We start from the raw sequence: 25733 nt of genomic DNA, 5'->3' as shown, positions 1-25733 counted from the left end.
GGTGCCACAAACTCCCAGCCTGATATCCCACGCCTTATTGAATTCACTTCCCTGAATCCTGAGTCAAGAGAACATAATTTAAACAATGTTTGGTGCTTGATGTTTGGTGCTTTAGCCACCTTCCTATCCAACACCACCCTATTGCCAATTAAAATAAATCCAAATTATTGTTTATATAATGATCTGGGTTCTATAATCTATTTTTAATTTACTACCAACTCTTTCTCTATTTGTGTTTTGATCATGTGCAACTGATGTTCCAGTCACCGGTGTGGCTTTCCAGATTAACCCAAGCACTGGAGTCAGCTGGAGCTAGGATATAGAAGATGACTGAGACACACATTACCCTTATCTCGAGCTGGGAGCTACAGAAAGCATTTATGATAATCACAAGCAGCCATTTCTATTCTTTTTGGATCTCACCTGCTCATGTGGAGACAGGGAAAGGGACTTCACCTAAGTTATTATATTTTATGTTTATAAAATTCTTTTTATTGTCACAGAACTATATACACCTACTTCTGCTGTTATATAGGAAAAATAAAATTATCATATAATACAATACAAATATAATATTGCAATATATAAAAACAAATGTATAAAATTTATTTGATATATATAAAGATAATATACTATAATATTAATATAATATAAAAATTATTTACTCCAATAGGAAGCCCCAAGATGTACTAGGGGAGGGTCAGGCTGGACATCAAGAAGAATTTAGTCACTGAAAGGGCTGTTAAGCACTGGAATAGGCTGCCCAGGGAGGTGGTGGAGTCACCATCCCTGGAAGTTTCAAGAAGTGACTGAACGTGGGACTCAGTGCTATGCTTTAATTGGCAGGGTCGTGATCAGAGGTTGGACTTGATGATTTCAAGGTCTTTTGCAGCTTTTGGGATTCTGGGATTCTATTCTATTATTTTGAATAATGCAGCAGGACCTGTTGTAAAATGATACACAACAGATCAGGGCTAGGGCCCCAGATCCCTTTTGAATCAGTGTTGCAATTTTACAAATATTTACAAAATACCAATCAAAAAGAAATAGGTTCATTAAGAAATATGTACATGGTGTTGCTCTCCTTTCCTCTTCGCACACAGTCATTTCAATGCTCAAGAAATTTAACTCAATTACTTTTTGACTAACTCATTCTCTTCCATCCAAGTCAGCCTTCAGAATAAGTGCTGCTGTTCAGATGAACTGGACAGAAGGTGAGTAAAACTTCCCCGGGATAAGGGAGAAACTATTCTGCCTTAGCCCTTGAAAACTGAAAGTCAATTACTCTGCTGAAATTGAGGTCTGCACTGACAGTCCCAGGGACCCCAAGGTCCTCAGGGACTTAACTTCATTGATAGAAAGAACATAGTTATAGATAGAAAGATCCAGTTCTACTCTGCCCATCTCTGCTTTATTCTCCTTGCAGTGCAGCACTCCAGCTAAAATTAAGCTAGAAGCTTTTCTCTACTTTGACGAGGAAAGTTGAGCATCAGTACATTCAGAGACTGCAGTGTCTGGATAAGACAGGAGCAGGAACCAGCTAACAAAAATGGAGTGAGGATGTTTGCAGGGAGCAAAGATTGGGTCTCTTCTGCAGCTTAACAGCTCTTGTCCCTATAACCTTGGTGTGCTTAATTGTCATTTACAAGAGTACCTAAACCAAGGGTTTGTTATGCAGGACTAGGGAAAGCTCCCTTTAATCATACTGCAGCTTCTGAAAATGTGGAGTGCTTTGCAGGGTTAGATTCCTTATCTCACTGTAGTGGATATCAGACCTTGAATTCCACCCCTGCTTATGGCCAGATGCAGACACCTTTAGGACAGCCATTTATTCCTGGCTGGAGATGCCAGCCCTTGGGAGCCCAGGGATTTGAATATTGCAGTCACTGAGAAGCGAGAGTTGGGACTGTGCACGTGGGGCAGCACAGCTGAAGATTTACAGTGGCAGAGCAGACCATAAAAATTCCTTGTAAATGGCCAAGATATTTTACTTTCATTGTTACATCTATTTAGTCTAACTCTTAATTTATCTTCCTTTTACAACTTCCTACAGAGGTTAACTGAGCACCCCATTAGCATTAGACAAAAAAACCCCCAAGTTTTTAGCATCACTGAAAAGTGAAGTGCTATAATTATTTCCTTCTGTTAACAACACAAAAATATTACAGAGAAGATTGTTATCTGACATAAATCATCATTTACCCACTTTTATCTCATGGGTCAGCCCCAGGCAATGAAATATAATTGCACAGATGAAATGTGTGGCAGAGCTGGAACCTGCAAAATCTAGTTTTTTCTAAATGATACATATTAGCACATGGCATTCAACTTGCCTTAGGTCTCTGTCTGTGAAACCAGTAATACAAGGTAGGAGATATATCAGTGAATGACTGCAAATATTCTACCAGGGCAGCTCAAGGGATAGGGATGTGTAAATCCACAGATTTATGGAGCAACAGGAGCTCAGACTTGCTGAAATCTTGCCTCTCTGAGGTGAAAGGAATGTGGAGAAAACAGCAATTTTATTAAGAAGAAGGTGTGGGATGCATGTAAATATGAATGGCATCCAGCTTCTGGGGGACTCTTTCTTTTCATAAACAAACATGAAGGAAAATCTGGAGCTTACAGAGTGCAATTACATTTCTTAAATTCACTTCTTTTAATTACTTTGTATGGAATGTCCTGATATAACTTGGTTTGTGTGAGCAAATTTGCTACGACAGTGTAACATAATCATAAGAGGGCCAAGAGCCCAATGACAACATCTAATAAAGCATGAGCTGCTCTCACAGGTTTGGGTCCAGTCAACACACACTCCTCTAAGCAGTGCCTGGGCAGAGTAGAAGAGGTAGCACAGGCCACCAGTCTCTTCCAGTAAGCAGTTAGGGATCCTGTTCTGGTGAGGAAACTGGGCTGTCTGGACAGGAACATGTCATGGCTGTCGGTAAAGAGGCTACCAAACACTCTGTGTCTCTTTTATTTACTACTACAGATTAGTTAATTCAACTGTGGACATGTGAGTTGAGCCCACCTAACCACCCACCTCAAGCTGATCAGCAGACCTACCTGATGTCATCTGAACAGAGTTTACAATAAAATGATGAGAGAATGGCAAAATTCTTCCACTTCTAAGCACACAAACTCCCTGGCACATTTGGCAGTGGTCATACTCACCAGCATTATCCTGCTGCTTGGTGTTTTTGATGTATGCAGAAAATTTGGAAAATATATCAATTCCAGCAGTGTTTGATTCCCGGTGCTTAGCAGCCAGCTTGGGGTACCTGAAAAGGCAAAAGTGGAGACTTACATCTTGTTACCAGCACCACAGTGATGGCTACAAATATAATTTACAAGAGGAGAGAAAAACTTCCTGTGTGAAGAACTGTAATTAACACTCATTATCTCAAAACAACAGCTTGGCAAGACACTCTTAACCATATCTGTGATCTGTCTGTCAAGGCAGGCGTGTGGGGAGTTACACAGGGATGGTGTCAAGACAAAGGTAATTGCACTTGTGCTTTATGTAACCACAACCCAAAATCAGCCTTAAATCGGAAGCATAAATTTCCAGAAAGGTGCAGGGGAGTTTGGCAGCCAGCTCTCTCCATTATGAATGGCAGTCATGTCTAATCCTCTGCACTGAAAATGTACTCCAGGATGGAATAGCAACTGGTGTTAGGATTAACCACGTGAAGGAACATAAATGTTCCAGTCTCTGCACTGCTTTTTATAGACATTTAGTAAAAATGAATATATTGATTTGAAAGATAAACACAAACTAATGATTCCTACTGACTTCAGTGGTCTTGGAGCAGAGTATAGAAAATTTAAATACCTGATCTCTTGCCTCAGGACAGGCCTATAGCTGCTGATTCACTTGGAGGTAAAATGCTTCATAAGGAAGCAAGCCAAATTTGATTGATTCATAGATTCTAAGGTCCAACTCACAAGCCAACTATTTCTTTTTCTCATTATCCTTGTATAAAGTCCAAAACGTTTGACTAAGTAAGGCATATCTGGTAAATCTAAACCTTTCATTGGTAGCTTTTTCATACTGAAAAAATCTGGGCCTTATTTCTAATCTGAATTAGTTTGGTTATAGCTTCCAGTCATGGGCTCTTGTCATTTCTTGACTAGAATAATGAGCACTTTTCTGCCTCCAGAGCCTCTAGTCCTCTGTAATCAGTTCCCCTTCCAACCTTCCTAACACACCATACAGCTCAGAAACCTCTAGTTTTTCACTGTAAAATGCTTTTCCTGGCACAGATATTTTGTGTGGCAATTCTCAGCATCTATTCCAAGCTATTTTTAGTTTTGCAAAATGTGGCCACCAGACCCCTACAAAATTTTTCTAGTACTGGTCTCCTTAATTCTGCATACAAGGGCATCCTGAAATGTGTACAGAGAAAACATTCTGCAGTTATTAGTCACACAAGTAACCTTCACACATGGAAGTCATCTCACTGAAGCCAGCAAGTTTCATAAATAAATATAACTCCTGTGAATAAAAGTTGTAGGAGTGCTTTTTAGGAACTCTTCTTAGGACATCTTTCATTCCTAGGAAATGGAATATTGACTGAAAAAAAATCTGAAGGTCTTACTTTGGAGGCGCAAGAATCTCTTCCAAGAATTCCTCAATCTTGTTAACATCTGTCTTGACTTCTCCATTAAATGTCAGGAAAGGTGGGTGGGTCCCAGGAGCCAGATTGTGCAGGTCAGCTGGCTTTCTGCAAGCAGAGAAAAAGTCATGAAATCACTAATCTTTATGGTCGGGTAGTTGCACAGATATTTATAGTTCCTACAAAATCAGTCTGCCTTTTTTTTTTTCTCTCTCTCTCCTGTAATTTGTGGTTAGAAGACTTTGAAACTACCCCAAGCACCCTGTTAATATAAAAACATTCCACAAGTAAAAGAAAAAAACCAACAACCAAACCTGAATCCCAACTATTTTGTTGTGCACCACAGGCTCTCTAGGCCAGATAAAAATCTGATTTAACTTGGAGGGGTCTTTCTATAGTGCAAACACTGCATCATACAACTATTTTCAATTAAACTGAACAATTTTTACCTTTTCAGGTCAACAGTGGTGACATTGAACACAACTCCTTTGAGCCACAGGATCATGAAGAGACGCTGGGAAAATGGGCAGTTCCCAATGCTTTCTCCATCTATACCGGCCTGCGGGACAGGAGAGGAAAAATGGATTTCAGACTTGTTACCCATTTACTTCCCTCAAGACGGAAAAGCGGATGTTGAAAGAAAAATAAGCATTTTAAAAATAACCAGCAGTGCCTGTTATTTAATATAGTTTATCATCAACACAAGAATGGAGTTACTGCAGGATTCAGCCTTTGACAGGAGATCAAGGATGCAACATGGAGCCTCTCCTGAGGGCAGCTGTAAGGAGATGTGGTCCTTGCTGATGGCAAGCAACATCCAGGGTATTCTTTCAACTACTCTCATCCCTACAGGACTGTCTGCTTCATGGACAGGGTGGACAAACTCAGGACCTGCTTTCTGCTCTATTTAAGTCTGTGGACTGCAGTTTTTATCAGCTCAGTATCTGCTTCACTGTTTTACTATCTAAAACACCTACTTTAGAGTTAAACCCAAGAACTCTGGACATTGCCTTGCTCTGGTTAACATCAACAACTGCCTCAGACACAAACAGCCTGGTCCAGACAGAAATCTCCCTCTGAATCTTCTGAGGTTCAAGGCAGGTTTCAGCCACCACACTCAGTCTGTTCCTATCTCTAGTATCTAATGAGTTGCCTACAAGCCACTACACAACAATACAAAACTGCTAGTGTTAGCATTGAGGAAACAGCCTATTTTTTCCTTTTAAAAATTTATGGTCCTTAGCCATGTAAATTCTAACTTTGAGCCATGGAGAGATACAAATAACACCAGCTGAACTGAGCCAAACCTGCGGCCAAGGGCAACATCCTTCTACAATAATTATACTTGTGGCCAAAGCTTTCAGGACAATAATGGTTTTGATAGATTTCCATTTTAATTTGCGATACCATTGTGTTTAAAAGATTCTTATAATCCTGCTGAAGAAACCAACCTTCCGTTGTTGACCCACATAGGTTGCATAACTGTATTTTATGCACAGTGTGTGTCTGAAAATGGCTGATGAAAGAGCTAAGCAACTAAATGCCCTTCTCCGCTGGAGACAATATTATATGAGTCTGTTGGCTCTCATAAATTTTCTCTTATTAATATTCAAGCTGTGAGGTAGCATTTCTTTGTCTTAAAGAATCACTTCTAATTATTGCAGCTTGTGAAACATCCCCAGCACAACTAGAAACATTTTGAGACATGGCCAGTTGGTACAAATTCAGGCCTTGCCTGTGAAATGTTCAGCCAAAAGATTTGCTGGTGGGCATCAAGAATCTTTTTCATGTCTTGAATGAAGCTTTTGATGATTCTGGGTTTAAAAACAAATTCCACATGTCCTGTCACTAAACTATAGAGGGACTGTGAATTCAAGGCTTGGAGGCAACCTGTCGCAAAGTTTAGAGCTGTGTAAAGAGTTGTGATCTGGGTTCAGATTCAGTTTCAAGCACTGAGACTCTAGAGGTACTTGGATATAAGGGGGAACAGTTTGGCTGCAGTTTTACTTGATATTATGGATCTGCAATATGTCTGGCACATGGCATAGGCAAAGATCAACAAACAATGTGGGTGAAGGAGTGGTAGGGCGGGAGGATGAGCATTCTACCTGAGGTGTGAGTAGCCTGGTTCTGCAAAATTTTCTTAATTTAATCATTAGCTCTGTTCTGCAAATTTCATGGCAACAGCAACAATGTCACCATGGGAATACCAGGCACCACCATAGTGCATGCCATAATTACTGCAAAGTCACATTTTTTGATTTGGATTTAGCTTGTTAAACCATTGCCAGGAACTTTTGACTTCTTACCCTTCCTGAAAAGGGGCAAATGCTATGGGAGAAAATAGTGATATGACACCAATTTTCCCCTTGTTTTTTTGACCATCTTAGTCATAAATCACAATTTCATCTTTTTCAGGAAAGACACAGGAACACCATTTCCCTGCTCTCCCCAATTGTTTATTCTCATGCAAAGGTTAAGGGTTACTTAGACCTGCATCTTCTTATACGTTCTCTGTCCTTCAAGGGAATGGTGAAAAACCATCTCCAGACCAGAGGACTAAAGGAAAGCGGAGCAGCTGAATCACAGAATCAGCTGAATCACAGAATCTGCTGAGTTGGAAGGGACCAACAAGGATCATTGAGACCAACTCTTAGCACAGGACATCCCCAAGAGCTACAGAATGTGCCTGGAAGAATGATAATGACAAGGAAGAAACAGAAGTGATGGATTGTGTGGGGCTAAGGAGTGTAGAAGTCATTGGGAAAAGAAAAAAGATGTGAAATCTGGAAGAAATAAGATTCACTTGGCGATCAAAATAAAATCATTGTGTAGGTCAAACGAGGCCTCCAACAGCCCCAAATGGTCAAAAATCCTTCTCAACACTTCCAAAGCAATGGGAAACATTTATTGCTAGAGACACATTGGGAATAGGCAGAGGAAATTCCAAGAACAAAAGGCAAACTAAAGAAAAAGTACGGTATGATCTCTGTTCAAAGCTCCGGGATCTGGAAGCCAGGCTCATGATTTGGGTGGAGACTGACTCATGGGTTTTGATCTCATGTGACTGGCATAACTGAAAATGCTACCACAAATCACAAGGCAAACTGGTGACAGAGGAGGGAACAGAATCAAAATCTCCCCAGCAACACAATTTATCCATTATATTCAGCTCTTTTTCTGTGGAAATTATAGGCAAGGCTCTGTCGGTTTTGTGAAGCCTTTCTCATTGCTTCTAACAGCAGTCAGTAATTCAATGTTCAGCACACAGAGAGAGCAAAACCTTAGTAGGTAACAACTTCAAAGGCTTATCAGAGTGTTTTGAGATCCCTTGTGAAGTCTATTAACTACCAGGAGGAGATGAGAAAGAAGTGAAAACTTGCCAGGCTTAGTCACTCTGAGCTTCAAAGAAAAACAGCTTTTTTAAAGCACCCTACTAGTGCCTAAATACAAACCTATTACATAACTGTCCAAGGGTAACAGCTCAGAAAGGCAGGAATTAAATAATACCTTCATCAAGATCAAGAACTCAAGCAGTGGATGGAAAGAAAAGAACAAATAATTGATAAGCTGGAGAACCATCATTTATCCCTGCTGTTGTTCACAAAATCTTTCTCATGCAGCTTCCCTGAAACACAATAAAAGTGATGATGCACTTATAAAATGGAGCAAGTTGGTGACATATGCACTCTCCCTGCCAGTAATGCTGGATATTTCTGATACAATGATTGCAACTAGGGACAGTACTGACAATTCTAATTAAAAGACTGCAGCTAGGGACAGACTTGAAGCTTTGTGGGCCCTAGGATAAAGGAGATAAGAGTTGTTAAAGTGCACTCCCAACAGAGCAGAGCCTCACCTGAAAAGGCAAATTCCCATAGTGACCGTGAAAAAATAAAACAGATTTGAGGATTTGCTGGGCCAGACTCTTTGGCCAATCAGTGCTCATACCACTGAAGTTTTAATTTAGGTGCCCAAGGGAAGGTCTCCTGTGGGGGCAAGGCCAAGATGCACATTGGAAAGATGAATGTGTCCACCTTTCACTTTGACTGAATCCACTGAGTGTCTTAACTGGGATGAACATGGATCCCAGAAATAGAAAAGTCTGGAGTTTCTGGAGACAGAATTTCTAGAGACTTAGGTTTCTTCATCTTGGAAACATCACTCTGTGCTCCCATTGCTTCCCACAAACATAATTTTATTAGTTTACCTACTCAAAAAGTATGCTTTTCTACTTAATCTCCAGCCATTTCTGTCCTTCACACCAAGTGATGCAAGGTGCTCCGCTGGAACCCAGTATAATCACGTCAGGAAAAGCCTACTGTCAGACCAGCTGCTTCCCTTTATCTCAGTAACGGCAAGAATGAACAACATGTTCCCCTTTATTAATTATAAGGTGCTCCTCCTCAAATAGTTCAGCTATTTTTAATGAATTAATTAAACCTTAATGACATTTGTGTGCTGCAATGTGTGGGGGCTGCATGGACACATTATCAATTAACAAAATTAAGGAGGTTCTGGGAGGGAGAAAAAACAGTCTCAGTGATTTTATGAACTTGTGTCAAGTATTTTTGTAAAGTCATGGCAATATCAAAAGCCTCCAAGCACTGCACAGCACAGCTGAAAGATGTGAACAGGAGCTCTTCTTAAGTTCAAGCTAATACTTTGCTATAAATGAAATAACTGGAATAAACTTCCACACATATTCCAAAAATACTCCAGCTGTACATACATGGGGACTGCAATACACACAGACAACTGTATATTATTTAACTAACCTTAAGGGAGGAAAAAAAGACAAGTTTCAGTTTTTCCCAAAATATAGAACTTTAAAGAAATATACCATCATTAATAATGACTAAGCATCTAGCTTTAAAATGGCAGCTCTGGAAAGAATTCCGTATGGCAAAGCACTGTGTTTTTTCCAGGAAAATAATGTATTTGGGTTTATTTATTGTTCTTCTCCTTTCACTGCATTAGGGTCACTCTGCACATGGTCCAGGGGTCTGTTAGACTGTGGGGTAAAGCAGGGAGATATTTTTGATGACACTAAAACACATTTCTTTTTCAAAAGGATTTGAACAAGTTAACAGAAACAAGCAGGCTAATTCACCTCAATGTTTCTCAGTATGGATTAAGGAGGGATTTGATTTCATCATCCCTACAATCAAAATCAAGGCTCACATTACACAGGGTTACACCCTCTCTGTTTTAAAACTGGGAAAGCTCCTGCCTTTTGACACTTACTCTCCTTACACTCAGAACCCAAAGGGGAAGTGAAAATCCTATTGGAAATGCAAAGCAGGCCAGGAAATATCCTATTTATTGTGCTATTAAGAAAAAAAAAGTCTCAGTAATTATACCACACACACAATAGCACAAATCTTCATTGTAGGGAAAACCCATGGGTTGCAACGTGAGATCAGACATGCCAAGGTATTGCTTTAGCAAGGGTTATTTTTTTCCATTTTCTTGCCTTTTTTTCTTTCCCAACTTCTCCTCCAAATGCAAAATCCAGCGAGCTTTTTGGAGTGCCACCAACAGAGAGGCAAGGTAAGAACCGTGCATTCATAGGGCAGCACTGGTAGGTCTCAAGTAAGAAGTAAATCTCATCACACAAACCCTGTGTGTCACAGGACACTCTTGTTGACTGTGGCTCTGGTTCAGAAAAGCATTTAAGCATGTGCTGAAATACATCTGAATTCAGAGGAAGTATATGCTTGATTTTAAGCATGTTCTTAAGTCCTGTTGACTTCAATGGGACTTAAGCACATACTTAAGTACTTTCCTGAATATGGGCCTACAAAAACAATAATAAATTTGCTGTGCAGCATTTTAACTTCATTGGACTTTTCCTGAGATTTCATTTTGCTGGGAGAAGCTGTGGGCAGCAGCCTTCCCAAGGGAGAGCAAGACAGAGCAGGAATATGTCCCTAATAACACACACATGGAAATGGACCATGTGCATATATGTCAAATAAAAATAGAGCATGTGCCTGAAGGATTGTCAGGGTAGTAACAAAAAAAAAAAGGAAGTGGTGAGTCTCTTTAGCCAGCTCCCCAAAAGCCAGCCAAAATGCTGTCCAAGTTTGGCATTACACACAGGCATGTATTTTAGATGCACATAAGCTGAACTGGGTCTGCACTGCCGGCCAGTTTGAGGGGAGCTGGCTTCTCACACTGGGTTCCAACCAGCTGAGCAGCACATCAGCAGGGCTGAGGATCTCCAAGGAGCTGTCACTGCACTTCTCAGATCTCTGCAGCTTTGGAAGAGATGAATTTGTACTCTTGAGGCATTCAGGACTTTCAGCAGATGGAACTGCTGAACACAGGTGGGCATCACGTGGTTAGGACATGACAAATATTATCTATATCTATATTGGTAAATCATGATTTTTCAACTTTTTATATGAGGGGCAGCATGGGCAGGAAGGGATCGGACCTATAGGTTGGCTTCTTCCAGAGAATTCTTTCATGACGGCTTAGGATGTTCACAGTTAAAGACCAGATTCATCTGCCCCATCAGCTGAGGTCCTGGTAGCAGAACATCTGCATGTACAGGGATCAACCTGCACAAATAGTTGCCTCAAGGGCTTTGTCGGAGCTAAAGGCCACTGTACTAGCTCTTTCATGAAGTAAGTTTTGCTCTGAAATAAATTTTGTGGTGTCTGAGAACTCCAATCAGTCATGTGCAGTTTGGGGTTAGAAAACTACAGACTAGACATAGGTGAATAGTCTCATCATATGGAAATGATTCCATGATATTCCATCACCTCTTCTGCTTTCTTCTAAAGTTCCATGACTTGACAAATATCAGCAGAGTAGAAGAGCACAGACTGGTCTGATACCCTAGAACGTGCTATTATTTTGTTCTCATTTATATTTGTAGAACTGTAACTTAACTTTGCATGGGGTCAACTTAATGAGAAATTAATATCAGATAATCAGAGGTAGTGGGAACTATAACAAAACTTCCTACACCAAATATATACAAATATATATATGTTTACACACATATATATTAATTAAATTTGGTACCTTTTTTTTTTCCCAAGAGACTATATTTCAGCCTGCTCTGCTGAGAGGGATTTCTGAACACCAAGACTGACTTGCACAGGGTGATGTACAAGGGAAAAGTCCCCAGAAGAGTGAGAGTCATTAAGTAACACCAGCAATACTATAGATAGAAATCACACAGAGGATGTCTTTAATTTATATAGTTTTAGTGTCAGCAAAACATGGGCTAAAGGATGGGTATTAATGCAGGCTGACATTCCCACAGTGGCTAGCAGTTTTAGATCTTATGAGACAATTTGAAGGCAGCTGATTTCTCACAAGTATCAACTCTCTACACTTGGCAAATCAGGTCACAAGCCACCCAACATGAAAAGCTGATTTTAAAAGCCTCAGTAAGAGGGAAGTATCACTGACTCTGATTTTCTTGAGCAACTAGACAAAAAATTAAAGAGTGTTGAAAAATAAAATCTCCATTGGAAGAATATTCTTTGAGGAGCTCACTTGGAATTTGACAAATACCTGATGGAGATGCACAAAGGCTTTGGCCATATCACCTTGGGAATACACCTGGAGTTGTGGTCTTTGGCCAGCCCCTGAGGACAGGCAGGGTGCTGGGACCACACAAAGCTGTGCGATCACAATGTGCAGCTCAGCAGGACTCGCAGGGTTCCTGGCTGCCCAGCAGCCCACCCAGCAGCCAAAATTTCCTTTTAAAATTACTATTGCAGTTTCCCTCCTCACAGAAAACCGACCACAGCCTCTGTTTAGTAACACTGGGAATGTTTTAAAATGGGTTTTTAGACTTAGAGCAACTTAGAGTGAAATCTTGAAATTCTTCAAAACCAGAAATTGCCATTCTTATCATAGCTCTTAATAGCAGATTGTGCACGAAGTTCCTGTGCTTTGGGACATACTGGACTGAAAATACAGGTGTTTCATTCTTGGCTTGATGGAAAAGTAACAATCATCCTTTGCACTTCTTCCTGAGCCTTTTCCAATCTAATAAAGCAGCATAAAAACTGTTCCCATCACTCACCAGGATCCTGGCACAGAATCCTGGGTACCAACATAAGCCAGTGGATGGATGCAACCTCAGAGAACAGCTTTTAAAATTTTTGCTTCTTGGGGACCCATCAATAATACATTGGGAACGAGACTCCACAGGAACAAGAAAAGAACTCAAGAGATGTCAGATACATACACTTAACATACAGAAAGATACTGGAACAAATGAGTAACAGTAACTCACAAGTGCATGTGGAAATCTAAAGTTAGTAAGAAAAGACAATATGGACATATCAGGAACAAATAACATGAATTAAGCCAAGTAAATTTTGTTCTCTGCCAGGTTTCCCAGTACTTTGGGTAAGAAGGAAGCACCAGGTGTCCAGAAGCGGACCTCTGTAAGGTTTATGACATCAGATCCAGACTGTATTTTCATTAATAAAATAGGGAAACAGGACCTGCATGAAACCTCTGCAAAGTGCTTGTATGAGTAGTTGAAAAAATACTTATGGAGCAGCAATAATAAAGTTTTCTGTTAGCATTTAAACACATAACAAATAAAGGTACCATAAATGTCTGTGACAAGATGAGTCATATTTAATGTTTCCATTAGCAAAACTGAGGAAGGAACAGACAGAACCTTACAAAATTTCCTGACAACAATGAGCACAGAGAGGTTACTGGGATTTCCCAGGAGAGGAGTAGACTCAAAGTGATGCTAAGAAGTTGGAACGAAGTGTCTGAAATCACTTAAATCAAAATTGAGCAAAATAAACCTCAAGGTGCAAGATGTGAGAAAAACAAAATGTAACGCACAAAATGCAGGATGGGGAATAGCTGGTGAGGGCAAAGCAAAGGAGGTTTTACATAAATCACAAACAATGTGAATCATCAGTCTGTGCACCTACAGCAAACAGCAACAAGATAATGAGATGTACATGTGTTGTTCTACTACAACATAACAGTCCTCAAGCATGTATAAGACTGTTTCACAAAGAGGATGATGATCCATTGTTGTTCATGCCCACAGAGGATGGGATTAAGCATTTTGCTCAATTTGCAACAATAAAGATTTAGGAGGGAAAAAAGCTAGCGTAATTATAGGACTAATGAAACACAAAGCAGGCTTTCTAAGGAGGTTGTGTAATCTGCATTTAGTGGAGGCTTTGAAGAAATCAAAAGAAACCGGTAAAACTGGTCTTGATTTATTTCATCCTGCTGCAGAGGGGAAAGGGGGCATAGGATGTTTTAAAAATCCTTTCTAACAGTATATATTAGTGACTCTGACAACAAAGCTGCTCTTACTGCCAATGCTGGATGCTTGATGGCTCAGACATTTGCTGCCCTCCGACTTGCACAGGATGGAGTCTGGCCCCAGTGAAATCGACAGCAAATTTGCCCGTGACTTTGACAGGACCAGAATTTCACTCAGAGGTTTCATGGCCAGAAGGGACAATTATCATAATCTCTCCTGACCTTTTGCATCATACAAACATAGATTTCGCTCAGCCTGTAGCCAACATCTTGTGGCTGAACTAGAACATATGTCTTGGAAGGGTTTTTGGGAGAGGCACATGCCTCACGTAGAGTGGTAGTAAAATCCCCTCTAGCGTTGCCTTTTTGCATTGCAGGGAGCAGCTCACTCCCAGGGAAGTCAACATCCCATTTATGCGGTTTTCCAAAAGCCACCTAACTTGTCACATCACTTATACATGTAATCTCCTTTTCTCATTTATCAATTGCAGCTATGCATGTGGGTTCAAGGACTAGAAGGAACCTTGGTGACAGGATCTGGGGAATCAGGACACAGAAGTATTCAGAAAATTGTCACAGTTTTAGTAAAAGTCAATAGAGATGCTGAAGCATCAGCTACTGGTGGTTGTTTCGGATACAATGGTGTATCTCATAGGAAGAGGGACTTTGAACAAGAAAGTCACAAATACTTTTTTTTAAGATAAATAAACTTAGAATCCTAATGGTTCTGGTTGGAAGGGACCTTAAAGATCATCAATTTCCAACTGCTCTGCCATGGGCAGGAACATCTTCCATTATCCCAGGTCGCTCCAAGCCCTGTCCAACCCGGCCTTGGACACTTCCAGGGATGGGGCAGCCACAGCTTCTCTGGGCAACCCGTGCCAGGGCCTCGCCACCGTCACAGGGAAGAACTTCTTCCTAATATCCAATCTAAACCTGCTCTCTTTCAGTTTTAAGCCATTCCCCCTTGTCCTGTTGCTCCAGGTTCTTGTAAATATTTTCTCTCCATCTTTCTCGTTGGCTCCCTTCAGGTACTGGAAGGATCTTGTCCTGCAAGACATTGATACTGGTGACTGTTCATGCTCTGCATATCCATAATGCAGCTCCTTCATTCTGGAAGCTTAAGCCTGCAGGATCTTATCAGGGTTTTTGCCTTTAGGTGCCACACCCATTAATGTGTTTCGTTCTAATAGAGTAGTTCTGGATGTCCCATCCCTGGAAAGGTTCAAGGTCAGGCTGGACAAGGCTCTCAGGAAACTGATCTAGTTAAAGATGTCCCTGATTATTGCAGGGGGGGTCAGACTAGATGACCTTTAAAATGTCCCTTCCAGCTCAAAATATTTTATGATTCAATGATAACATACCTTGTCTAATTCCATAACAGCCAATATTCACACAAAATATTCCCACTAATGATAAATTTTCCACTGACTTCAGTGAAAGTGGAGTAATACTTTGGATTCACTAGTTTCTTCCTAATAAATGATTAAAACCACAAGTAGTTCTATGTGCTCTGAAGAAAGAATTTGTGAGAAAGAATTTATCTATTCACAAAGCACCAATTTTAATACTCTCAGATATTGATGATTCTATATCCTGAGAGCTAATTAGATACAAAAAAAATCATTTCCCCCTGGGGAAGTTGCAGAAAATAAAATGAGAGATAGATCATTGTCAAAAGGTGTCGCAGGCAATGCAAATTATAGCCAAATTATTCCTGTTTCTAGTGGAGATCAGGTGCAAATACAGGAGTTGTTTCTCCAAAACAAGATCTGTGCATAGCTCCCATTACAGTACCAGAATCCTGCAGGCAGTTTTTCTTGTAAGAATCAAACCTGGCACATCTGGAATTTGCACGTCTGTTAAAAATCTCTGAGCCAGGGGTAGTAATCTGGTCATTTAGCATATTCTGCAAATGTTGGTGAATTGCAGCCAAATTTCCATGCCTCTAAGCAGCATATCAGACTAACAAATAATAACAGCAGCCAGGTGCTGAAAGTTAACGCTGAACCCGAAATAAGATCCAGGGCTGAATTATTTATTGAAATTCCATGACTTTATTTGCAGTATTAGAAAAGAGTCACTTGCAGGCACTGCATATAAAGGTCTGAATGGTGGGTGCTGCTGATAAGGGCATTTACCATATCAGCTGGCCCCATAATGTGTCCTCAGGGGTCTTGGTTTGTATCTTATTATCATCATAAAAATACAGTTCATCAGTGACTTTGAATGGGTTAAAAGAGCAATTGGCAGCCCTCAGGAGGTGTCCCATAGTGGGTAGGACTGGGCCTTCCTCTCTCCTTTTGCATCTCCGAAGTTCAGAGCCCTGCAGAAGGCACAGGGAGAAGCTCCACCCCAAAATGTGATGAGTGTTTGTGACTTCCACTGAAAGCTGTGCTTCAAAGAGCAGCAAACCACAGGCCCAAACCAGTCTTTGGTGTGATGTTTGCACCTCAGTGTGACTTCAAGTGCAACCCACAATCACTCCAATAAACTAATTATCAATACAATATTACCGGTATTTGGACTGAGCCATAATGCCCTGAGAATAAAAATGCCTTATAAATAAATTTTCTGGTTTCCAGCTACTCACAGAGAAATAATTACAGAGTTTAGTATTGAGGGGATATTTTTTTCACTGTTAGTATTTTCTTCCTTGCTGTATTTGTTCATCTGATCATCTACACAGACATGCAGTCATATTTAGCCATTAGAGGGGTGTTGCACTACAAGGCAGTCTTTTCTGATGCCACTCTCTGAATATTTCATTAAATAAGAAACAGAGAGCAAGTTCTGAGTTTATAAATGGAATACCTGCAGTGAAACCAAGAGTCTTAAGACATACACACTAACAGCAAGTAAATGTTCCTTGGGACTCACCTAAAAGCAAAACAATTTGTGTGCTCAGTATCAAGGGGTGGAGAAAATAAACAGTGATTCTTTCCAAAAGCCACTGAGCCATTTTGAATAAGTGTGTGTATGAGTAAAAGTAGAAGTTACAAATTTTTTTTGCAGTATGGGCTTCTGAAATTAATGTATGATAAATGTTGTAAACAGAAAAAACAGTCAGCTCAATGAGAGGAGTTTGGAACACATCTCTTATTTAGTCAGTATCCCAGTGCAGGATGACTTCTTAAATTCCTGTGTCTGTACTGTTTAGGTCAGTTTGAAATGCTTTAAAAACTTTTCATAGGAAACAGTTTTGATAATTTTCTCGAAACAAATTTTGACTTGCTGCTCAGACTGAACTTCCTCTAATTCCATTTTATCCTCTTATGGAGGATGAAAAAAAACAAACCCAAAGCTTAATTAAGTTTAATTCAATGCTATTAATTAAAATAATCCATCGCCCCTTCCCTAGCACCTCTTCACCTCCTACTGTCCTTTTGTTTCTGAGATCCTTGACCATGCTGTTGATTCCAAATATCATCTTTTGGGTTTTTATTCTTATCACTCCTAAGTTCCTCATATTCCAAGTGGAGCACCCTCCAAAAAGCCCAGCAGTGACCCCAGAATGGCTGTACACCAAAACTCTTCTCCAGCCTGTTCTTTCCTCTCACAGCTGTCTCAGAAGCAACCAGGAGCCTTCTTCCCAAATATCACTTGCTCGCTCTCTTCCCGCCACAAAAAAATAATCATTTTGTTGATTTTCTTTCATTTTATGCCCCTCACCTTTCAGCCATATTCCCCATTCCCTGGCCTTCACCAATGATTTGGTGTCAGCAACACTGAGATCTCACCTCCAGCTCCCATCCCTTTCTCTGGCTCTCCACTCTGCTTCTCTGACATTGTCACCCAGGTGGCTTTATTCAAATTAAACCAATCCTTTTCAATATGGTGGAAATGGAGTGTGACACAAGGATCATGCCCTCTAAATTACCTCACCCATTATTGTTAAGTTCACAAGAAGGTTCCACCTTCTCTGGAGACAATCCAGGTTAATCAGGTAATTGAGAAACCAGCATTTGGCAAGAGAATTTCTGAACATTTTCTATACATTTGTGTACAGCTAAGCCCAATTCCTTCAAGTACGTGAATAAGCTCTGAAGAATTAGCTATTTTTTCATCTTTACTCACGATTCTCTCTAAAATGATTCTCTCTAAATTTTTTTTTCCTATTGTTGTAAAATGTCAAGCACACACGAGTGGTCTTTCAAAAATAACAAATAAGAGAAATCCTATAATTTCACACTTCCAATAAAAAGCTAAACATTTGTTAGTACAAAATCCCTCTTTCTGGCAGCATGGCACAAGGTGATTAGTACTAACACTGCACTCACTTTCAAAGATCCTGGATATGGCTTTAAATAAATGTTAAATAAATATTCAAATAATTTTTAATGAATTAAAAAATTAATAATTCTTGGTAGCCAGAGCAAAAGAGATGTCATGGGACTAATTATAACCTTATAAATTTTATAAAGTTTATATAACTTTTTTATAAAGTTAGATAACTTGTTCAAAGTTCCCATCTTGGCCACATCCTTCCCCAGTTCTTCAAGGTTGGACCTGAGGAGCTGTCTACAGTGAGCATTCAGTATTATTGCTGAATCATCTCTTTTAAGATAAACTCTGAATCATGAAGCCACTGAGCAGAGATTATGCTCAGTAAGAGAACGAGGTGTTCCCACAAGCATGGATCATGGGGCTGCTGGTGTCAATGAGCCAGGATGGGCAGTGCATACTTCCCACTCTGAAACAAAGTCTTCCCACATCCATGTTCACCTGCCTTTATTACAGACTGAATAGCAAGAAGACTTATGGAATGTTTAGAGAAATATATAATTGAAGATTTTTAAATATGGAATTGAAATATGTAATAAAATATTACATTTGTATACTCCTAGGAGCTCCTTGTGGCTCCATCTTGGAGCAGGGTGAGTACTGAGTGCTTAATGCAGAGAAAACAAAATTTTTGAACTTCAGGTAAGACCCAGCCCTATGACTGGATCTAGAGCTTTACTCAGAGTTTAACTCAGACTCAGAGCTATTGTTTAGAAAGAAAACAAAACCAAAAATTCAAATTTAGCACATCTCGGTACAAGAAAGGGCAACTCAGTAAATCAAGGCAAAACAGAATTCCTTGTCAAACTGCATGGGTGAGTCAATATTCAGAAATGAAAAGTGAATTAAAATTAATTAATGCTAATTGAAGACTGAAAATAGACTTAATAATTAAGGGCATTGTTGTATTGGATTCTCTCGGCACGTCCTGGGCATTTAAAAGAACTGAGTACAGAAAAACAACTAAAACTGCCAGTCTGAGAGAACCTAGAACCTGCAAGAATATTCCGTGATTCAATCCCTCTTCATTCAGGAAGAGCTTTTGAAAAAAATACTATAAATAAAATAAACAAACAAAACAGGTCCTCAGTTGCAAACTGAATCAGCAGCAATAGCTCATCACAAAACACAGGGCAGTGAAAAAAAATAATTTCCCCCCATGATATGCATTTGCATCTGTTTGAAGTTGCCCATTCAGCAGCTAAAAGCAAAAGGAAAGCAGTAACACAACGTGCCTGTTGACCCACACAAATTGAGTCAATCTAGAAAAACACCAGCAACAATAGCGATGATCCATCGGGGCTGGTTTCTCTGATTTCCACTTGTTTGGGACAATACACAGGTACAGGCATGCACCAGCACACAGAACAACAGCTACATGTCCTGGATGTCAAGGTTCGGGGTGTCTACTTGGGTGTCAAAATGTCATGGGGAGGACAAGCTTGGCAATTCATACAGAAAAGCACCAGCCCAACCTGAGAATTAATTCAGTATTATGTCAGGATTTAATCCACAATGATTGAGTAGCTTTTACAGTCACTCATCTGTATAAAGGGAAAAGAGAGGAAATTTTAGCTGGACATGTTACTGGGCTACACAGATACGAAAATGGATGTTGGGGCAAATATTTCATAGGGAATGAAGCAAAGGCACAGGGTTGTGATGTGACTTAGGCAACAACAGACAGAAAGGGAATTCAGCTCTTTTATCTTCCAGTTTAGCTCTTCCTCATCTCATCTTCAAGGTCTGTCCTGTACTGACACAGCACTCATCTGCTCAGCCTTTGGAGGCTCTTCCGAAGTCCAGCCCTTGCGTAACCAGATATGATAAGCATATAAGGTAAGTAATCCCATATTTAACCACCACCTGAATTAATCACAATCCATTATCACACCCAGGACACGTAAGCACCTCAGACTGGCCTCAACCAAATTTGTGCTATCATTCAGAGACACAGAAAACAAAGACTCCTTCTGTGCTTGAAGCAAGCCCTGTTCTGCTGTGTCAAGACCTCCTCCATTGCAATGTCCTGCTGGTTTGCAGATTTTCTGGCAAGTTTATTCCTTGATTGTCCGTAACTATGTGTGCTTCATTACAGCATATCTAGTCTTGATCTGACCAGAGGCAGACAGGGCATGACTTCTTTGGTGGTTCATTCCAACAGTTAATCACCTTTACAGTTACTATTAAGCCTACTCCTAACCTGACGACATTTGACCTTAACTATTAATATGTTGCACAGAGAAGTTGTGAATTCCCCATGCCTGGAAGGGATAAGGCCAGGTTGCATGGGGCTTGGAGCAACCTAGTCTAGTGGAAGGTGTCCCTGCCCATGGCAGAGGGATTGGAAATAGACAGTCCTGAAGTGCATTCCAACTCAAATCATTCTGTGATTCTCTGTCTTGCTATACTTGTTACCACTGTACTAAAAAGACCCCACAGATATATTTAATATTGCAGTCAAGTGATGTTTGTTCTTTTAATTAAAGGAGAATGCCATCCTGAAGGCAGTCTATCTTGAGCAATTTTTAAGCTTTAAAATTATTCTTCTCTACTTCTTTTCCAACATCCTAACACACATAAGCTCTATGTGTGTTTAAAATAGCCAGCCAAAAGATAATCTAAACCTTGACCCCTCCCTACTAATAACAATGACCAAAAAAATAGTAAAAATGCATAGTTGTGACTAGTATTATTTGTGTGTCTGTTATTGGGCTATTTACTGTGAATTACTAAGCCTGTGTGGCACATGAACACTAAATCAGTCATGCTAAGTGCTGTACAAGACCCAAAAGACACAAGAGCTGTGACTAAAGGACAGAGCACAGGACCAAGGTGAAGTTCTTGCTGGCCCTCCTCGCACAAGGCCACGGCTTCTCAGCTTCTGCACCTGTGAAGTGCTGACCATGACTGTACAGTGCTTCAGAAATGCTATAAAAAGGCAATTTTTTTTAATCTCAGGGAATGGATTTCGCAAAGACAATCATGTTCAAAGGTGGCTGCCAAAGCACGGAGCAGCATCCACATCCTCCTTTGCAGAACTGGGATCTAAGGATGCTTAATTACTATCAGCATCTAGGAAGGTTGGAGAACTTCTAGTATCACCCTGTGTTTTACTACTAAGAATTAAAATAACAAAACCCAACACTTTCACAAAAAAAAAAAAAATCCATCTTCTGAACATGTAAAACTGATGCTAAACAGCCTTTTCTGAATACACACAATTGCTGAGCTCAGTTGTCCAATGTTTTCTGAGATGGAACATACAAGGATTAGCTCATCATACTTGAACTCCACTGCGAGCCTGCAGCAGCACACTCTCTTTGGAGGTAACGAGCCCTTTTCCAAGCAGTAGAACATTACACTTATGTTTTAAAAAAAAAAAAAAATCATATCTTTTTTGGCATCTTCTTGGTTAAGAGAAACAGAAACTAAAGCCATACCTAAATCAAGCAAACTCACTCTGTGCATAAACCCCATTTCCAGAATCATGAACAGGTTTTAACACCTAAGATACTAGTGAATGCTAAACTGAGTCATGATATGATTTTCTTAGACCAGAGGAAGAAAAAATTGGCCAGAGAAGTTGTGGATGATCCATTCCTGGAAGTACTGAAGTCCAGGCTGGATGAGGCTCTGAGCAACCTGGTCTAGTGGAAGGTGTACCTGCCCATGGCAGGGGAGTGGGAATTACACGATCTTTAAGGTCCCTTCCAACCCAAACAATTCTATGACTCTATGAAATGCAAGAGGAGCAACAGAAATAGTTAAGAAATGGCTTTTTTACAGCCTGATTTACGTAAAGAAGGGGGCAAAATCACTATTCCCATATAAAATATTTGCAAGTTTTATAGAATTTAAAGTAAATTAAAATCAGTTTCAGCCTTGAATATTAGGCCTTGAACTTTTTAATTACATTTTGCAAACTCATACAGGTGAATGACATGGGCTTCTGTCATCTGCACTGCACACAAAATTAGCATCTATCAAGATGACGATTTAGAAGAGCAAACTGCCACTATTTGAGCACCTTCATCCTTTAATATAATGTCCTTTATGCCAGAGTAGCTATAGCAGGGACAGCTTCAACTCCTACTGTCCTACAGATGTATTAGTAAGTTAATACAACACAGCCCTCCTGAAATGCATTTCAATTAGTGCTTTATTTCAGTTTTATGAAGGGTTGCCAGAAATACATAAAAAGGAGCTATTTTAATGTCATTTGGAAATCAGGTGCACAGGGAAAAAAATTGGAAAAGCATTTGAGCTCCAGATACATAATACCTCTTAAGAAGTAACCAGGCTACTTTGGGGACCAGCATAGAAATCATGGGGATTACAAGACTGGTGTAAATTTATGAGTCTTTTTGTGTGTGAGAACAAGCAGGAAAAGCAGAGAAGTTGGTCCTACAGAAGATGCAACACATCTCCACAAACCTGGCACTAGAGAAGGACTGGTATCAGCAGTTTATAAAGGTGAGGAGAGCCTGAAGAACTTGCCTTGGATCACTGAAGGAGGCAGAAAAACACAAAAGTAAAGAAATCCTGCCAAGAATTTGGGTCAAAACCTGGGAATATTACTGAGCTTAAAATGTAAAATTTGCATTGCAGGACCTTTTCACAGTTTGATTAGAAAAAATAATAAAAATCAGAAGGTTTGAATGGTGGGAGCTGTGCTGTTGCTTTCTATTAAGATAAAGTACTGCAGTACTCATTTGTTCATAGAATGGAAAGCCAAAAAAAACTTGATTTGGATTTTGACAACACTGGAGCCAGTTTAACATGGCAAAGCTTTGCTGTGGTGTGTTAGAGAACTGTATCTCAGGTACTTTGTGGTCTAGTCCCTTTTCTGAGCACATCTCTTATGACATTGTACCCATGAAATTTCTGTGGTGCATCAGTCACTGAATCAAAGAAGAATATGTGTTAAATCATGGAAGATCACTTCAGCCAATGAACACCAGCACTAATAAACTTTAATACATATAGAAGAGTAAAATCATACACACTCTAAAAAGTAAGTCATGAAATTATTCTTGAGAGGGACAGAGTAATACTCACTTACAAAGGAACTAAATTTAACAGAGTCAGAGAAAAAAAACCCTATGGACTCATCGTTCTACATTTACCTGTGTACTGACAATCAAGTTATGTAACAAACAGCAATGACATGTTGTAAATGCAATCAGTTAGATTCAGTTCTGCCCTTAGGTATTATTAAATAAAATTACTGGCTCAGGAACTGCAAAACACAGCTGGATACAGTTTGAATTACTTCTGTTCCACTGTAATAATTTCCAAGTCTTAGGTTTAATATAAAAAACCATGCCAGGAATCCATGATGCTGATTAAACTCCTCGGACCTACAAAAACCAGATTTTTTAACTCATCGTTTCAGATGTACATACATATCCCTGTTACCCCATCTAGATGAGTTTTGCTGCATGTCAGCAACACAGAAGTGCAAAAAAATGGAGAGAGCAGAAAACAAGGAAGGAAAGGGAATAAGGAAATTTCCACATGAAATTTTACTGTGTCAAACAAATTACTTCAAGCTATTTACAAATTAGCCATTACAGGTCCTTAGGTACCTGCTCTGATTTCCTACATCAGGTAAGATTTACAGATTGAATCCAGCACAAAACCAAACCCTTCCTTATCCCAACTGATTCTCCCTGACTTTGTGTCAACCTTAGCTAAAAAAAAAAGTTTATCACTGAAATCTTCTGTTATTCAAGTATAAAACTTAACACATAAAGTCACAGCCCTTTAACATCTGCCCGACTCTGTTAAAAAGCAGTAATTTGAAAAAGCTACCAGAGCTCTTAGCTGAAAAATGGAAATACTACTAACAAAATAATGTTTCTATTACCTATTTGCAGCACTGGTGGGATTACTGTGCTGGTATCTGCCACATTTTGAAGAAGTATGTGCCACACAAGAACTAAGTGATATTTTTGATGTGATGATCAATGTGCTCTCCTAAACAATCCTGACACAGCCTTCCATTAAACTCTATTTGACATAGGCAGGTAATTGATACCAACATTAAATCCTGGAGCACAGGCAGACGTACTTCCTGCTGGCTCTCTTGGAAAGGGTCCCTGTGTATTTTTGGGATGTTATATCAAATGATCCCAGTGACATTTGCTGCTCTGGATTAGCCTCAGCAAAGCCATGTATTGCCAACAAAAGTTTCCTGAGGACACTTTCTGGAGCTTCACCGTCATCACTAAAGCACAAATGCAACAACCTGTGAGCCTGACAAGATGGGAGCTGCCAGAGATGGAAAAAGAGCAAACTGCAGCTAAACATAGAGCACCCAGAGCACATTGGTGGCTATTTTTAAGTACCAGCAATAATAATTATGAATATCACCAGTTCTTCATGGCAAATTAAAACACGGTGTTTACCCAATTTGACTCTGCGGCTCAGAAAAGCTGGAATAAAGGAAGGAGCTAGCAAGAGAAGTTTAAACAAGATCTCAAATACACTTAGGCTGGCCGAATTCTGCTGCCACTGAACTCAACAGTACAAAACTGACTCACTTTTGTGGCCATGACCCAAGCTGAATGTTTCTGAATTCTTATTTATTCGAATGGATCCAATTTATAAAGGCATGTGAAGAAGACATGCATATTCAACAAAGCATTGGAATATGTTTCATTTTAATCAGATGTTTTGATCACAATTAACATATATATCAATGCCATCAAGTTTAATAAAAGCAAGTAGCCACAGCCATTTATAGAGGAAAACTCCCAAATCATGGCAAATCAGGGTGTCATTCACCTTTAACCATAAACTAAGGATTAGACCATGAATTTAGGCAGGAGACACAACTGGAAATCCCTTCTTAACTTGAGAACCAGTTTCCTAAGCAATCCTAAAAGCATTCCAGACTAGATTCAAGGTGGCAGGAATAGTGAATATATCCCTGCCAAGTCATTTTTTAAACTTGGCCTGGTTAAACTATTTACTGCCTGTCTCTAACATTCCCACCAACGAGGCCCTTGTCTTGACGCAGAACAAAACCTGCAAATGCTCAGAGACAAAACAGACACATAGACAGAGATGCTGGGTTGTATAACTCAGGCTAAAGCTTCTTTAAAGTATTGTTTTTCTTCATCACAAGGAAAAACAAGTGACTTGTCATTTTAAAACATTTGCTAGGCTGTTATTTGGCAATTTATTGAATTTATTGAATTTTTTTTTTAACAATGTAAGTTTAAAGCAAAATTAAATCTTGCCAAGATGGATGTTTTTCCTCTATTTTTTAAATGATTTTATTGAAAATGCTTAATAAAAAGATCAGAGAAGCAACTATCATTCCAGGCAGCATTTCCCTGATTTAGGCAGGTCAGAAGTGGAGTTGTTATTGATTTGTCACTCCAGTCACTCCTGATTTGACAAGATCTTAGCAGAACCATTACACTGAAATACTCAAGTCCCCCTGCATGGAACTTATGAAACTCATTTACAGATGTTTAAACAAACCTAGTAAAATTATTTTCCTCCCTGGTGTCCAGACTACTGGCAAACCTTGTAAATTTT

The 25733-nt window shown here is 39.7% G+C and overlaps 1 protein-coding gene across 1 annotated transcript in view; it reads right to left on the bottom strand.

The window, feature by feature from the left end:
* The window catches only part of CLIC5 (chloride intracellular channel 5), a 51989-nt gene that overhangs the window by 20369 nt on the left and 5887 nt on the right, over positions 1-25733 (bottom strand). Inside the window, exons 2-4 of the mRNA XM_010393208.3 lie at positions 5069-5178; positions 4602-4727; positions 3175-3281 (exon numbers count right to left, since the gene is read on the bottom strand). Of these exons, the coding sequence (XP_010391510.1) occupies positions 3175-3281; positions 4602-4727; positions 5069-5178 (343 nt within the window). The remainder of the gene's footprint in view (positions 1-3174; positions 3282-4601; positions 4728-5068; positions 5179-25733) is intronic.

This window comes from Corvus cornix, chromosome 3 (assembly GCF_000738735.6).
Source record: "Corvus cornix cornix isolate S_Up_H32 chromosome 3, ASM73873v5, whole genome shotgun sequence".
In the NCBI taxonomy this organism is placed as follows: Eukaryota; Metazoa; Chordata; class Aves; order Passeriformes; family Corvidae; genus Corvus; species Corvus cornix.
This window is presented reverse-complemented; position numbering and strand designations above follow the sequence as displayed.